We start from the raw sequence: 17,193 nt of genomic DNA on the forward strand, positions 1-17,193 counted from the left end.
TGGGGTCGTCAAGAAAACGTTGTACCTAGCTTTCAGTAACTGTACAGTACTCAAATCTATCATTGGTTGAAAATTTTCACAAAATGGAATATGCTTGGCACATGTTAATTAGTCCTTGAAAACTCCAGCTGCAAACAATTAAATATGCAGCTATCCACTACAAGGGTCAATTGCACATAACCAGTGAATGGCAATGGTTCAAGTGCAGGGTTCAACGCTCCCCCTCCCACATGCCTCCTATCCTTGGTCAACAGCCTTTTATGAGGCTAATGCTGTAACAAACTTACTTGATCTCACTTGTGGGTGCCTATTAGAGCAGCTACAGCTTTATAGTTGAATATAATTAAACTGCACGAAATGTAAACGTTCAACATCACACTTTCTATACCCAAAGACAAATAAAAAGAGGCAGCTCACTGTCTGCAGAGTCTGGACAGTTAGCATAGAGTGAACATGTTAAGATTACACAACAGACTCAATCATGTTCATTGGGATTTTGACATTCCTGGCTGCAGCCAATGATGAATGGAGACATTTTAAACCCAAAGAGGGAAGTACAGTCTAAACTCCACAGGGAAAAATAATGACCCTTCCAACAATAATCTTCATTCATGCGACAAGCAATATTCACACATTGACAACAAAACTCCTATTTAAACCAATGGCTTCTCCAGATGTGCCCCAAACAGATAATCCAGCAGCATACTGCACCTCCTGTTATCTGCCTTTATGGACTCTGTTCCTTCACTGCAGCAAACTCTTTATATTTGGTCTGCATTATCTCACAATGCAGCAGCTAACCCTGCCCTCATTGGCACAGCGTTGTGTACTACGATATAATCATGTAGACAGTACAATCAATCTTCATCTTCAGAGTTAGATTCAAGAGACAGCATAACGCTACTAAACATTGCATCATTTCAACCACCAAATGATTAAACTATAGACATGCTGTTACCACTTTCTGGATGTTAGGATGTATTGCAAAATGGGGATGTAACAGATAACATAAATATTAACAGTAGGCTCGGGCGGTGGGGGTGGGGGCAGCTTTGCTCACTTTGATAGACATGCATGGTTTAAAGATCAGTGGAGTATTGTTACAACAAGTTTCGATAGCCATTGCACCATCTGTAACCTCACTTGGAAAAGACACACAGCAAGCAGCTTATTGTCACGCGGCAAGCAGCCAGCTGTATCCTCACTTGGAAAAGACACGTGGCAAGCAGCCCTTAGGCAACCATCTAAGTTCTAAACCAGTCAATGCCTTCATGTGCCGTTGATGAAAACTTCCACAAGAACACTAGACAAAGCTCATACATTTCGAGACCAGCACAAAATGTGGCTCTTCACTGTCTGTCTTCAAGAAAACACAAACAGATTGACATCCATAATGAGTTCACAAGTAGACACAGTAAATTATTAAAAACTTCTCCAGACACAATCTTCTACCTTGCAGCTTTTTACTCAAAGAAAAACTCTCAGCTGTTGGTTTCACCCTGGTGTAAAACATATATTATGAAGGAAATACAAGAGCTTCATTACAAGATGTGATTACGTACTGTACTTTCTTACCTTACTGACGTGAAACTCCAATCGGCGAATAAACCTTTCAATAGACTTGATTTGCTGCCAGGTAGGAAGAGGATTAAAGAAAGAGACAAAATTAAATATGACTGGCAAGTCTTTTTACTGAAGCACAATTAGCAAATTTGCAATGGTTTTATGTAACAGCAAGTTCAATATTTTATTCACATCCACCTTTACACAAAATTTATCCAATTCAAAACTCAAAATCTGAGATGCACCCAGATATAAGCAGCTTTTCAAAACGTTGCCTAAGTGTAGGAACCAAATGGAAAGTATGAACGTTGGCTAAATAGATTTAGTCTGAAACTATGTGGTGAAAATGAATGAGCAGGGCACTATGCATTCAGAACAGTGCATCACCCCTACTAAAATGACAGGAAAGTAAAAGTACCTGGCAAGTCAGTCTAAAGAACGAGAATATTTCAGATCAATAGTCTTCAATCAGAACTGAAACAAAACCTCCCACATAGACTTCCATGTTTATTTTATCCATGTGCTGATCTAAGAGACTTTTAACTGTCCCTAATGGATAAGCCTCAACCACCACCCATTTTGGACACCCGTCACTCACTCTGTTTAAAAAGAAGCTAACTCTGACATCTCCCTGTACTTTCCTTCACTCACCTTAAATACATATCCTCTCACCGCACCCGGGATAAAGGCACTAGCTGTCCGCTCTATCAATGCCTCATATCATCTTATACACCTCAATCAAGTCACCTCAGTACTATTTACAAAAGCATGATTCTGATTCTGAAAACCAGACCAGTTAGCAGCCAATCACGTTAACATTCCTTCATTGAATTAATGGCAGCTTTCACTTAACTCAACATTGAATCCCTTCATTCCATTTAAATGGGTACTTTTGAAAAGAACAGGATGATTTCAGCTTAGTGATAAAAAGATGTGCAAGTAAAGACGTTTGGAATTGCCCCTGATCTTTTGTCTGGCCTGGTAAGTAGCAAGGTACATTGCAGCACTGGCTCCAGCAGCATGCAAAGGAACTGGCTCACAGAGGGGAAAAGAAGCAGGCAACTGTCAAACAATCCAGGTTGACATACTTGCAGACTTCTGAACTTACAAACACAGCTGAAGATCTTCCAGATCTCAGACTGGACTAGTCAGTCACATGACAAACTGCAAGCCACCCGTGTCTGAGGCTGCAACATAACCAGTTGAGATGCCAACAATCAATTTAATATTACCGTGTAATATTTCAGGTTCTTACCTTGTCAAGATCATATAGGAATCCCTGAAACAATAAAAAAAAACAAGAGTTAAAAGTGCACTCTGCAAATGACTACTGCAAAGCAGCCTAAAATGCAAATAAGGTTATTCAGGCTTCCACAAGAGAGCTTCTTTTCTCTATTCACGCGAGTATAAATTCATCAGGCAAATTTCAACTTCATTATTTTTTAAACAACCAATTGACGTTGCCTTAAAAGTAAAAAATAAACTGATACAAATATTTACATGTTGCAAAATGCCAAGAATTAATTGTTAATCTGATCAATCGTTCTAGTTAGCTACCCCACCCTCTCTATTATGCCCGTCACTGCAATGTAGACACTTTAAATCACTTTTTATAATAACCATATAACAATTACAGCACGGAAACAGGACATCTCAGCCCTTCTAGTCAGTGCCGAACGCTTACTCTCACCTAGTCCCACCGACCTGCACTCAGCCCATAACCCTCCATTCCTTTCCTGTCCATATACCTATCCAATTTTACTTTAAATGACAATACTAAACCTGCCTCTACCACTTCTACTGGAAGCTCGTTCCACACAGCTAACATTCTCTGAGTAAGGAAATTCCCCCTCATGTTACACTTAAACTTTTGCCCCTTAACTCTCAACTCATGTCCTCTTGTTTGAATCTCCCCTACTCTCAATGGAAAAGGCCTATTCACATCAACTCTATCTATCCTCCTCATAATTTTAAATACCTCTATCGCCCCCCCTCAACCTTCTACGCTCCAAAGAATAAAGACCTAACTTGTTCAACCTTTCCCTGTAACTTAGGTGCTGAAACCCAGGTAACATTCTAGTAAATCTCCTCTGTACTCTCTATTTTGTTGACATCTTTCCTATAATTTGGTGACCAGAACTGTACACAGTACTCCAAATTTGGCCTCACCAATGCCTGTTATAATTTTAACATTACATCCCAACTCATATACTCAATGCTCTGATTTATAAAGGCCAGCATACCAAAAGCTTTCTTCACCACCCTATCCACATGAGATTCCACCTTCAGGGAACTATGCACCATTATTCCTAGATCACTCTGTTCTACTGCATTCTTCAATGCCCTACTATTTACCATGTATGTCCTATTTTGATTATTCCTACCAACATGTAGCACCTCACACTTATCAGCATTACACTCCATCCGCCATCTTTCAGCCCACTCTTCTAACTGACCTAAATCTCTCTGCAAGCTTTGAAAACCTACTTCATTAGATAGATAGATAGATAGATACTTTATTCATCCCCATGGGGAAATTCAACTTTTTTTCCAATGTCCCATACACTTGTTGTAGCAAAACTAATTACATATAATACTTAACTCAGTAAAAAAAAATGATATGCATCTAAATCATTATCTCAAAAAGCATTAATAATAGCTTTTAAAAAGTTCTTAAGTCCTGGTGGTAGAATTGTAAAGCCTAATGGCATTGGGGAGTATTGACCTCTTCATCCAGTCTGAGGAGCATTGCATCGATAGTAACCTGTCGCTGAAACTGCTTCTCTGTCTCTGGATGGTGCTATGTAGAGGATGTTCAGAGTTATCTATAATTGACCGTAGCCTACTCAGCGCCCTTCGCCACCCATCTTCGTATCATCTGCATACTTACTAATCCAATGTTACTTCCTTTATAAATACACACTGGTATTTATTTACTTATTCTATATCCTTCCTCTAATTTTATGATCTTTATAAATTTATATATCATTCTTTATCTTTTTATATAATCTTGCATTCGTAAAATTATTAAATGTAGTTTTGTGTTGCATGGCACACCCAGACCAACACACCAGAGCAAATTCCTAATACATGTAAACATTTTGGGCAAATAAAGCTGACCTTTGCTAAGACATGCGGAATAGTGACTGAGAACATAACCAGAAATCAGTAAACATGATGAGACAATCTCCATTCCATGTGCCAAAGTTAACAAGTAAACAAAATAACTGAAGAAAATCTTTCTAAATTCTGTCGGGACCCAGCGTGAAACATACAATAGCAAGAATGCCAGTGAGTTGAGTTTAACTAATGAAGCTGGGATCCTGCATCTTTCTATATAATTAGTTACCAGGAAAACTCAGTCAACATAGAGCAAGAACTCTTGTTGCAATGAGATTAATGATTTGGCAAGGTCTTTCTCTAGTCATTCACTACAACAACTATCAACCTTCAAGCGAACTTCAGATATAACTTGTGCAATGATCCTTACCAGTCTGGAATTCCTTTTCATATCTTTGAGCTGGGCTGTTAAATTGTCCAGTTCCACCTGATGAACTTGTAAGTATGCACTGTCGGTATACAAGAAGTTACATTTGTTAAGAGCCACCAGAACCAAATAAGAAAAATATTTTAGAACGGCACAAACAATTATTTAACAAGAAAACTCAGTCAAAACAAAGAAAGAATTCTTGTTCCCTTCTTGTAAATAACTACTGACCATTCCATTTAATAGATCAAATAAAAAAATGTGATCATCCCTTGCTGATTTATATCCTCTTCCCCAGATTTGTTGTTGATTTCTGACAACTGGCAGGAGTTGCAAAAAAAACTCTGCAACTATTCTCAGCAGGTCTTAGGAACAACTGTGGAAATGCAAAAATAATGTTTTACACTCAGTGGCTACTTTATTAAATACCTCCTGTGCCTGATAAAGTGGCAACTGAGTGTATGTTAACAATCTTCTGCTACTGTAGCCCACCTTTTCAAAGTTTGACATGTTGTACATTCAGAGATGCTCTTCTGCACACCACTATTGTTACACATGGTTATCTTGAGTTACTCTCACCTTCCTGTTAGTCTGGCCATTCTCCCCTGACCTCTCTCAATAACAAGGCATTTTCAACCGCAGGACTGCCACTCACAAAATCCCAGGATATCAGCAATTTCTGAGATACTCAAACCACCCTGTCTAGTACCAACATTAATTCCATGGTCAAAGTCACTTAGATCACATTTCTTCCCCGTCTGAACAACGACTGAACGTCTTGACCATGTCTGCATGCTGTTATGTATTGAGTTGCTGCCAAATGATTGGCTGATTATATATTTGCACTAATGAGATGTACTGGTGTACCAACTAAAGTGGCCACTTTTTGACGAAGCTCCAGTCTGACCTACACAAATGTTGTCCTACCTGCTGAGTATTTCTAGTATTTTTTTGTTTCATCACAGATTTTTAGTATTTGCAGTATTTAAAGGTAAACAGCATGAGTTTGTGTGCAGATCTTACAAACTTAAGAGCTCTTTGATGAGGTGACGAAGAAAGTTGACAAGGGCGGGGGCAGATGTGGATTATATGGCTTCAGTAAGGCCTTTGATACGGTTCCACCTGGTAGGCTGTTCTGGAAGATTAGATCACGTGGAATCCAGAGAGTGCTGACCAACTGGACAGACAACTGACTTGACGGTAGAAAGCAGAGGGTGATTTTAGAAGGTTGCTTCTCAAACTGAGGGCCCATGGCTAGTGGTGTGTCTTAGTGCCCACTGTTTGCCACCTATATCAGCAATTTAGATGAGAATATAAAAGACACGGATAGCAAGTTCACAAAGATGCTGGAAATCCACAGCAACACACACAGAATGCTGGAGGAACAGCAGGCCAGGCAGCATCTATGGAAAAGAGTAAACAGTTGACATTCCAGGCAAAGACCCTTCATCAGGATAGCAAGCTTGCAGATGATGCTAAAATAGGTGATTATAGTGGACAATGAAAGAAGTTATCAAAATTACAAGATCTTGATCAGCTGAGTAAATGTGCTGAGGAATGGCAATTTGCATTTAATTTGGACAGGTGTGGCGAGTCATCAATGATGATGATGACAAACATGGGATGTAGCATTTGGTCAAGTCAAATACTTTCACAAAGAATGTCATGGTCCTGGAATGTGTTGCAGAACAGAAGGACATAGGGTGCAAGTACATGGTTCACTGAGAGTACTGTACAGTCACAGCCAAAAGTTATGATGAAGGTGTGCTTTGGTATGCTGGCCTTCACAAGTCAGGGCATTCAGTACAAAAGTTAGGAGATTATGATGTGTTTGTACAAGATGTCTGTCTGGATGCACTTTGGATATTGTGTTCAGTGCAAGTTGCTCTGCTATAGGAAAGAAGTTATTAAACTGGAAAGAGTACAAAACAGATTTAGAAGGATGCTGTCAGGACTTGTTATAGAGAGAGACTGAACAGATTAGGTCTTTTGCTGGAGTGTAGGAATTTGACAGTGATCTTATAGAAGTGCATAAAAATTTTGAGTGTCATAGAAAGGGTGAATGCACTCAGTCTGTTTCCCCCACAGTTTGAAAATTTAAAAACTAGACAGCACAGGCTTAAAGGTGAGAGGGGAAGGATTCAAGAGGAACACAAGGGGCAAATTTTTGTCCCTATAGGGTGGTACCCATGTTGAGTAAGCTGCTTTTTATGGGTTATTTTATTCTTTTATTTTCTTACAGACATGATCTGGTTTTTTTATTCTCTGGACATTGAGTTTTAGACAATCTTTTTTCACACATATATATATATATATATATATATATGGGATTTGTTTTTGGGTTTCTTTGTTTCATGCCTGCCTGTTAGGAGACAAATCTCAAGGTTGTATAATGTTACATACTTTAATTATAAATGTACCGGTACTTTGAACTTTGCTAGAACAAGTGGTTGAGGCAGGTACAATAATAACTTTTAAAAGATAACTTGGACAGGTACATGGATTGGGAAGGTTTAGAAAGTTACGGGCCAAATGGCACGAGTTTGGATGAGCACTTTGGTCAGCACGGACCAGTGGTCTGAAGGGTTTGTTTCCATACTGTATGTTTCAATTCTGCATTTGGCATCAAGCTGTAGGTTTGATTATGCATGCCCAAGTACTTTCTAATTCCCAAAGAATAGTGCATTTCTTCCCCAGTCATTACTGGTAACAACAGTAGAGAAGGAAACACATCTGCTTTTGCTTAAATATAAAGTCACCGTCTGACATGCAATTTTCAACCCCATTTTTCATTTAAGAAGTCATTCTAAAAGCATCTCCCTTATAAAATGGGCAAATATCAACAAATATACATCTGCGGCTTTAACTCTTAACCTAGTTTTGGAGATCATTTTGGAAAAAGATAATTAAGATTGGGATGGGATCATAGAAAGAATCAACTTATCACCAACCAATATTCAAATCCTATATTTAATCTACTATACCTTTAGTTTGTCCACCCACATTCCATCACTCACTAGAAGTGGCCAATTTGTCTACACATCTTTGGCAATGTGGGAGGAAGCCACGTAGTCAGGAGAAGGTACAAGCTCCACACAGACAGCACCAGAGGATCAGGATTGAACCCTGGTCTTCAGCAACATAAGCAGTGACTGTACCAGTTGTGCTACTGTGCCTCACACAGCACACTTATGGGGGAAAGAGAGGAATCATAAATTTGCAGCTGATAATCCACCTCTGTGTCTAATCACTCTGGGCATTATAATGCAAGATCATTAACGCAGGCTGAGGCTATTGTAAGTTGTATACTGATTAACACAGTTCCATTAATAAAGTCTCATGAAATAATTCAATACACACAAACCGCTGAAGGAACTCAGCAAGTCAGGCAGCATCTATGGAGGAGAATAAACAGTTGACATTTCAGACCGACACCATTCATCAGGAGTGAAAAGGGAGGGGGCAGAAGCCAGAACAAGAATGTGGTGGGAAGGGAAGGAGTACAAGCTGGCGGTTGATACATTAGACCAAGGAAGGGGTGTGGGCAAGTGGGATGAAGTAAGAGAAACTTAGAGATGATAGATAAAGGCTGAAGAAAGAGGAGTCTAACAGAGGAGGACAGTAGACCATGGAAGGAGAGGAGAAGGAGGTGATGTGCAGTCAAGGAGAAGGAAGGGGGTGAGAGGGTAACTAGAATGGGGAATAGTAAAAGACAGGAGGGGGGATGGGGAGAAATTACTGGAAGTTAGAGAAATAGATGTTCATACCACCAAGTTGGAGTTCACCCAGACGGAATACTGGCTGTGCACTTACAACCTACTTTCCACCTCACCTAGGCTGACATTTCACTTAAGTTTGTATCTCTACCCCCCCCCCCCACCCCGTCCCCACCTTCTTATTCAGGCTTTTGCCCCCTTTGTTCCTGGTGTTGATGAAGAGGCTCGGTCTGATACATCGCCTGCTTATTTCCCTCCACAGATGTTGCTCGACTTGCTGAGTTCCTCCAGCATTTTGTGTATGTTGCTCAATATTTCCAGCATCTGTAGAATCTCTTGTGTGTGTGAGATAATTCACACTGATAATTGAGTTATTAAAACATTAGGATTTTCTCAGTTATTCGACAGATCAATTTGTCTGGAGTCTTCAGTTTGAATCGTTAACGCAATTTCTCTTTCCAATATTTCTCCCTGACCTGCTGAGTGTTCAAAGTATATCCAGTTTCATTTCAGAAAGGGAACAAAATCAGATTTGAAACATTCAAACTACTGTATTCAGTATGCAAAATGCTATTCAATCTCACACTGAGTTTCCCCTCCAGTTATTGAATTCAAATCACCCACAAAATTACAGTTATTCTACATGAATACCACAGTGTGTAATTAAAGGACGGGCCACTTTTGCAAAACAGTGAATAGGTAAGTCTGAAAGTTTAACAAATATTTAAAGTCAGGCTCTTGGAAGCATTGTATCCACTAATTATATGGGATCGAATATCCATGCCATTATAAAGGCTATTTACAGACAGCCTCTGTACAGAGAGTGATGATATTCCTCTTCATCAAGCATCCAGTAATTAGAACCCTCAGCTATTGTTACCTCTTTTATTTTAAGTGACACAAAGTACTTCAACAACTAAACGGTGGTGATTGTTCAAAAAAATCTAAACACCCTCAAAGCAAAGATGTTATGGTGAGTCCTTAAGCTGTTACCCAGTACACTCAAATTTAAAACTCACTCCAGCTCTCTATTTTCACTGACTTTCACTTGCAGACTAATTGAAGTGCGTTAGTTTTTCAAGATTATTTGCCAGCTGTCAGCAGGTTACAGGAACAAGTGTGGGTGACTGGATTTGTTGACGTTGTAACGTGGTTAATAATTGGAAACTTTGTTCTTGCGGTGGCGAAGACACCGACACAAAGAATTTTGGAGAAAAAAAATCAAGAAAACATTTTGCCATGTCCAATTGCAACAACTGGATTAACGGCAAACCTTTTTTTTAAAAAAATGCCAAAATGTGACTTTGCTCTGTTGGATCACCAGGCATTTTGGTCTCAAAAGTGCTCTTCACCCTTCAGAAGTGAGTTTGCTGATAAATCAAACCAGGGTTTTTTTTGTTTTAAAGTCCCAAATATTTCAATTGTTATTATTGTCAGACATTTGTAGCGTTTCCCCACAACACTACACCACCACCCCACTCCATCCAACCGCAGACACAACTTACTTTAGGCCCTTTTTCAAAGCTTCGTAAACCTCATCCAGTCGTTCAGGCTGAGGGTTCTTGGGTGGAAGTGACTTGTGAGAAATGTTGAACATCTTGCTAGCTCGAGAGGGAGTCTTCCGCTGTGTTGTTGGCGTACTAAACACCTTCAGCTTTCTGCAAGACAAAGACTGAATCAATAAATGCGGTCAAAATGAGCTGAGCTGCCTTTACAAACATAACACTAACAAAATCAATGCCTTGTCAAACTGATCACTATGGCAGTAACAGTCTACATTTTCTGATCAGCAATAAAATTTGAGGGATTTAATTTCAAAAGATTTGATTTGACTACATTGGCAATAACCGTGAAGACTAGACATCGCGTGTTTTTCTATTACGACAGAAATACAACCACTGCATGTCGAAACAATAGATGAAATGCCAAGAAAGTGAGAAACACAGATGTGCGCAGTGTCTGTGTAGGAAAATGACAAGCTGAATTGAATTGTTATATGTGTGTGACACACAGGAGTGCACACCTGGTTACCCAGTCAATAAATTCCTCCCTAGTAATACACTTTCCCCACTTGTTGTTTTCCCCACTTTATCCCTTGTTCTAGCTGAAAGGTATAAATGTGAAACTTAATAACCTTATTTTTTCTTCCTTGCAAATGTCACATTTCCAGCTACAGCCATTTTTATTTTGGATTTGGTGCTTTTGTTTCCTGAGCTGTGGTTTAAATTTTCAGTTTTCATTTTACCACCAGCACCATCCTTGTTTAAGAACCTGCCATCAGCAAAGGATTCTCTTTTTTTTAAAAATATGATTTACTAGATGTGCAAAAGTAGTAAGCATTGATATCTCAGTGAAGTAAAAATACTAGAAAAAAATTTTTAATTACTGGCATTACCATTTACTGGCACATCAAAAAAAATCTGGACTCTATTTTGTTTGTTCCCTAAGCATCCACAATTAGAAATTATTATTTTTTTTAAGTTCACAGTGTAGCCAATCTTGACAACACTACTTCTGATGGAATGTTTGATAGTTGGAGGGGAAAAATGCAGGTGCAATTACAGTTTATACAGCCAAATATTCAGATTATTTTAATGTCACTTGAATGGTTTGTGCTCAGTTTCATGATGCATCTGGACACAAGTGCAGAGGGGAAACAAAATGTATGTTGTGAAAGAACAAAACCTTTTGTCAAAGATTAATTTCAGTTCAATTTATCCCCTCTCCGGAACCCCAAAGACAAAACATTGCAGACTGCGAATGAAAAGATTCAAACAATACTCAAGATAGATGATAGATAGATAGATAGATAGATACTTTATTCATCCCCATGGGGAAATTCAACTTTTTTTCCAATGTCCCATACACTTGTTGTAGCAAAACTACTTACATACAATACTTAACTCAGTAAAAAAAATATGATATGCATCTAAATCACTATCTCAGAAAGCATTAATAATAGCTTTTAAAAAGTTCTTAAGTCCTGGCAGTAGAATTGTAAAGCCTAATGGCATTGGGGAGTATTGACCTCTTCATCCTGTCTGAGGAGCATTGCATCGATAGTAACCTGTCGCTGAAACTGCTTCTCTGTCTCTGGATGGTGCTATGTAGAGGATGTTCAGAGTTATCCATAATTGACCGTAGCCTACTCAGCGCCCTTCGCTCAGCTACCGATGTTAAACTCTCCAGTACTTTGCCCACGACAGAGCCCGCCTTCCTTACCAGCTTATTAAGACGTGAGGCGTCCCTCTTCTTAATGCTTCCTCCCCAACACGCCACCACAAAGAAGAGGGTGCTCTCCACAACTGACCTATAGAACATCTTCAGCATCTCACTACAGACATTGAATGACGCCAACCTTCTTAGGAAGTACAGTCGACTCTGTGCCTTCCTGCACAAGGCATCTGTGTTGGCAGTCCAGTCTAGCTTCTCGTCTAACTGTACTCCCAGATACTTGTAGGTCTTAACCTGCTCCACACATTCTCCATTAATGATCACTGGCTCCATATGAGGCCTAGATCTCCTAAAGTCCACCACCATCTCCTTGGTCTTGGTGATATTGAGACGCAGGTAGTTTGAGTTGCACCATATCACAAAGTCCTGTATCAGTTTCCTATACTCCTCCTCCTGTCCATTCCTGACACACCCCACTATGGCCGTGTCATCAGCGAACTTCTGCACATGGCAGGACTCCGAGTTATATTGGAAGTCTGATGTGTACAGGGTGAACAGGACCGGAGAGAGTACGGTTCCCTGCGGCGCCCCTGTGCTGCTGACCACCGTGTCAGACCTACAGTCTCCCAACCGCACATACTGAGGTCTATCTGACCTCAAATCATTTCAAGAACATAGCTCTGTCCTTTGGCCTCTGGACCATAGAAAAACTCCCAAGGTACTACGAGTTTGGCATTTATTACACATTTAAGGCGAGTAGAAACATGCTGAATTATCCTTCCCCTGTGTGAACATGCACTCAGATTCACATGAAGGCTGCTGTTTTCCTCTTTCACTAGAAAAACAAGTCATTTCACAGCACAATTAAGATCAGACTTACGGAAACTCCTGAAAACAATCAGGCAGTACAAAAATGTAAAATATAGAATCAGATTTATTATCACTGGCATGTGTCATGAAATTTGTTGTTTTGCCAGAGAATTACAGTGAAATACATAAACATTACTGTAAGTTACAATAACAAATATATATAAATAGGTGGTGCAGAAAAGAAGGGCTAAATAGTTTGGTAGCATTCATGGGTTAATAGACACTTCAGAAATCTGATGGCTGAGAAGAAGGAGCTGTTCCTCAGGTAAGAATGTGTTCTCAGGCTCCCGTAACTCCTCCCTGATGGTAGTAACAACAGGGTGTGTCCTGGGTGGTGGGGGTCCTTAACGATGGATGCTGCCGTTTTCAGGATCACTTCCTTGATGGCAGGGAGCTGGCTGAGGTTCTAACCCTCGGCAGCTTTTTCCGATCCTGTGCACTGGCTCCTCCATACCAGATGGTAATGCAGCCAGTCAGAATGCTCCCCATTTCTTCTGTAGAGTCTTCAGTGACGTAACAAATCTCAAATTCCTCATGAAATACAGTCACCGGCATGCCTTCTTTGTGATTGCATTAATATGCTGGGCCCAGGATAGATCTGCAGAGATGCTGACACCCAGGAACTGAAACTATTCATCCTTTCCACAGCCGACCCTAAGATGAGGACCAGAGCGTGTTCCCTCGACTTCCCCTTGCTGAAGTCAACAATCAATTTGTTGGTCTTCCTGATTTTGAGTGCACGGTTATTGCTGCGACACCACTCAACAGCCAATCGATCTCACTCCGGTACTGTTCCTGTTCCTTCAAGTAGGAACCAGCCATTAGCTTTCCAGAAGACTGGGACAGCAGTGGCTGTGCAATTCATCGGCTCTAACATTTTAATGCTGATGATCCTTTCAGTACCTAGTTAATCAGTTTCACATTCCTGATAGCCCTGCCTATCTTTAATAAACAATTCACATTTCATGACTATAAGAACAGACTGGATTTCCTGAACTGTTCAGTCCACTCAATCACATCAATGGAAAAAAGTACAGTCAACATTTCGGGCCAAAACCCTTCAGCAGGACTGGAGGAAAAAAGGTTGAGGAGTAGATTTAAAAGATGGGAAGAGGGGAGGGAGAAACATCAGGTGATAGGCGAACCCTGGAGGGGGAAGGATGAAGTAAAGAGCTGGTAAGTTGATTGGTGAAAGAGACAGAGACTGTACTTCGACTGTACTTTTTTCCATAGATGCTGCCTGGCATGCTGAGTTCCTCCAGCATCAGCAGATTTTCTCTAGTTTATGACAAATGCACTGAAGTAGTGTTCAAGGGTTGGTTCATTGTCTGTTCAGAAATCTGATGGTGCAGGGGAAGTAGCTGTTCCTAAAATGTTGACTATGTGTCTTCAGGCTCCTGTACCTTCTCCCTGATAGCAGTAAAACAAAGAAAGCAAGTCCTAGGTGATGAAGGTCCTTAATAACGAATACCACCTTTTTAAAATGTGTTTTTTCTTTAAAGAAATAAACTCTCCCAAATAAATATGTTGCATTTCAATTGCATTTAAATAATCTAGGGCAGCTTGATGCTCTGAAAGGCACTATGGGAAAGTATAACGATTTGTTGCAAATTGTTGGCTTTCGGCTATGACACTTTCTTCCTGGAAGAGCTCACCTACTGTACAGGGAGGGGAGGGGAGGGGAGAGGTGGCCGCTGAGGAAAGGAGGAGGGGGATCCTCTAATAGCCAGAGGGCTCTGAGACAGTGGCAACAACGCCTGACATTTTAGTGTCTTCGGGCTCCTGTTGTTGGTCTAACTAGGATCAGCGGCTCAGTGCAGATCAGGGCTGTTCTGTTCTCGGAAAAAATCAGGACCATGATGGTTCAGTGCCTTAACATACAGAATCTTCAGAGCAGCATACCCCCGAAATCCTTGACTTTTCCATGTTACTCCGATCAAAATGAAATTGTTCTACTGGAATTCTGGATCAGTTGTGCAAATGTCCAAAGGCATATCCCGGATGCAAATTTCACTAACCTGAATGTTTTGTCCTTTGGTGAATTGACTCCAGCAAAAGAATGACTCCTAGTAATTCCAGTGCAGAAAATGCGGCGCGCCGGCCGCACGGACAGCGACATTGTGAACGATATCCCAGCTCAGAGCCCTGGAGAAACACAGAGTCAGTGACCAACTTCATCCCATGCACCTTCACACAGTTGAGTCAAAATGTTAATGTAATTACAATCCTTCAGTTCCTCAAAAAAAGAGAACAGAAAGCTATGGCTGATTTTATAATTGGCCACAAGAGTTTATGTATAAATTAATTAGACCCCGCACTGCAGCTTTATTGCTTGGCAGCAGAACCACACATCGTGCATTTCAGGCTTCAATTCTCTCTCATCAGTTTAATGCAGAATACATAATCAGGCCAGGAAGCAACACAGGAAGGAAGGCCGTCTTATTGCAGTACTGTACTGATGGAGAGTTTGCAGTTAACACTTTGAAATGGCAGCTCTTGCTAAGTGAGAATGCTGCTTGTTATTCGTTGTACAGTCACATTACACATTTACATTAATTTAACACAAGCTTTAAGTGCTGATGACTTACAGTACTTCAGTGCAGGTACAATGAGCTACATTAGGTACATAACCAGGCACGTTCACAGTTATGATCCAAAACCTGTCATCAAAACACGTGACAAGTCTGAATGGTCAGGTCTTGACAGCTGTTATTATACGTTACCTTTTTATATATTGCTCCTAATCAGATACAGTAAACAGCCCCAAGGTTGATACGGCCAGGGGAGGTAATGGGGACAAGCTCCCATTACCTATTAAATGCTCCCAATGGCGTACGCCTCAAGTAGTCTCTGACAACCAAGTCCAGCTCCTGGCCTTCATGTCTGGCATGGGTACTAAGCCTGGCGGAACCATTTCTGCTGACAGGAGAAGGGGCAAAGGCAGGTTATGGTGCCTTAAAGCCAGTCATTTTGGGCTGATGGGGCTTGTCAGCCGTGGTTGCAGCTCATCTAGGAGAAGGAAAACTCTGATCTAAAACCTCTACTATCTTGCGGCTGTACCCACTCATGGGGAGGGCTTCAGGAGTAAATCAGAGGGAAAAATCTGGAGCTGGAGTCCCTAAGACAGTCCTACGTTGAGTAGAATGCTGACTGGCAACTCCTGTGATGCTGCTGGTACCAAATTGCATCGGTCCCTGCCATTCCTTTGGGTTCATCAGATGTGTGGAGAGGGGGAGCTTGCTACATGGGCAACAACTTGCTCTTCATATTGTACTGGCCAGGCTTGCCTCTCTAGACAGCTAGGACACAATATCCACGGTCAACTCTGGCCAACGGAGGCCTTTTCACACACAAACAGCCTTCAATAATATGAAGTCCAAAAATTGAATTGAATTAACTTTATTTCTTACATCCTTCACACACGAGGAGTAAAAATCTTTATATTATGTCTCCATCTAAATGTGCCAAGTGCAATCATAGTAATTTATAATAACTAGAATAGTCAATGTAGTATAGAGTACACTCAAGTCAGCATGAATTCATCAGTCTGATGGCCTGGTGGAAGAAGCTGTCCTGAAGTCTGTTGGTCCTGGCTTGATGCTGTGGTACCGCTTCCCGGATGGTAGCTGCTGGAATAGATTGTGCTGGGTTGACTCGGGTCCCCAATGATCCTACGGGCCCTTTTTACACACTTATCCTTGTAAATGTCCTGAATCATGGGAAGTTCACATCTACAGATGCGCTGGGCTGCCCGCACCACTCTCTGCAGAGTCCTGCGATTAAGGGAGGTACAGTGTGATCCTCTCTCCGTACTGTCCCAACAGTGTGACCCTCTCTTTGTACTGTCCCAACAGTGTGACAGAGATGCAGCCAGTCATGATGCTCTCAATTGTACCCCAGTAGAAAGTTCTTAGGATTTGGGGGCCCACACCAAACTTCCTTAACCGTCTGTGGTGAAAGAGGTACTGTTGTGCTTTTTCCACCACACAACTGAAAGACACCCAAATGCTTATTGGACACGACAGATTAGTAAATCAGTCTAGATTTCTTAACTGGTGAGTACTTTACAGACTGGCATGGTGTATCAAATAAGGGAAACAGTAGCTGAGCACCAGAGAAACAAAACCGGGTCTACTCTGCCAATCTCCATTGAGTTTGCAAGAGTGACCCCACACTAACAGTTGTTCCAACTGATATCCTGAGAAATCAACTCCCCATCATATTCCTACCTCTCTGCCATTGCCTTCCTACACTGTTCCAGTGAAGCCCAACAACTTCCACTCAACCAGGCTTCTGCTCACAATCTCAGGTCACTGACTTCCTGACTGGGATCGGAACTGGCTAGCCCTGGTGCAAGAATGGGAGATGCTGGAGGAGCTCAGT

General features: G+C 41.0%; 1 protein-coding gene across 5 annotated transcripts in view; it reads right to left on the reverse strand.

Annotated features, from left to right (window-relative positions):
- ripor1 (RHO family interacting cell polarization regulator 1) overlaps positions 1–17,193 on the reverse strand; it is a 282,943-nt gene that overhangs the window by 76,110 nt on the left and 189,640 nt on the right. For all 5 annotated transcript variants that reach the window (XM_073069931.1, XM_073069933.1, XM_073069928.1 and 2 more), the window contains exons 2-6: positions 14,829–14,955; positions 10,272–10,424; positions 5,054–5,132; positions 2,819–2,842; positions 1,576–1,629 (exon numbers count right to left, since the gene is read on the reverse strand). In XM_073069931.1, the coding sequence (XP_072926032.1) occupies positions 1,576–1,629; positions 2,819–2,842; positions 5,054–5,132; positions 10,272–10,424; positions 14,829–14,929 (411 nt within the window). In that variant the 5' untranslated portion in view covers positions 14,930–14,955. The remainder of the gene's footprint in view (positions 1–1,575; positions 1,630–2,818; positions 2,843–5,053; positions 5,133–10,271; positions 10,425–14,828; positions 14,956–17,193) is intronic.

Source organism: Hemitrygon akajei, chromosome 17, assembly GCF_048418815.1.
Source record: "Hemitrygon akajei chromosome 17, sHemAka1.3, whole genome shotgun sequence".
NCBI classification, from domain to species: Eukaryota; Metazoa; Chordata; class Chondrichthyes; order Myliobatiformes; family Dasyatidae; genus Hemitrygon; species Hemitrygon akajei.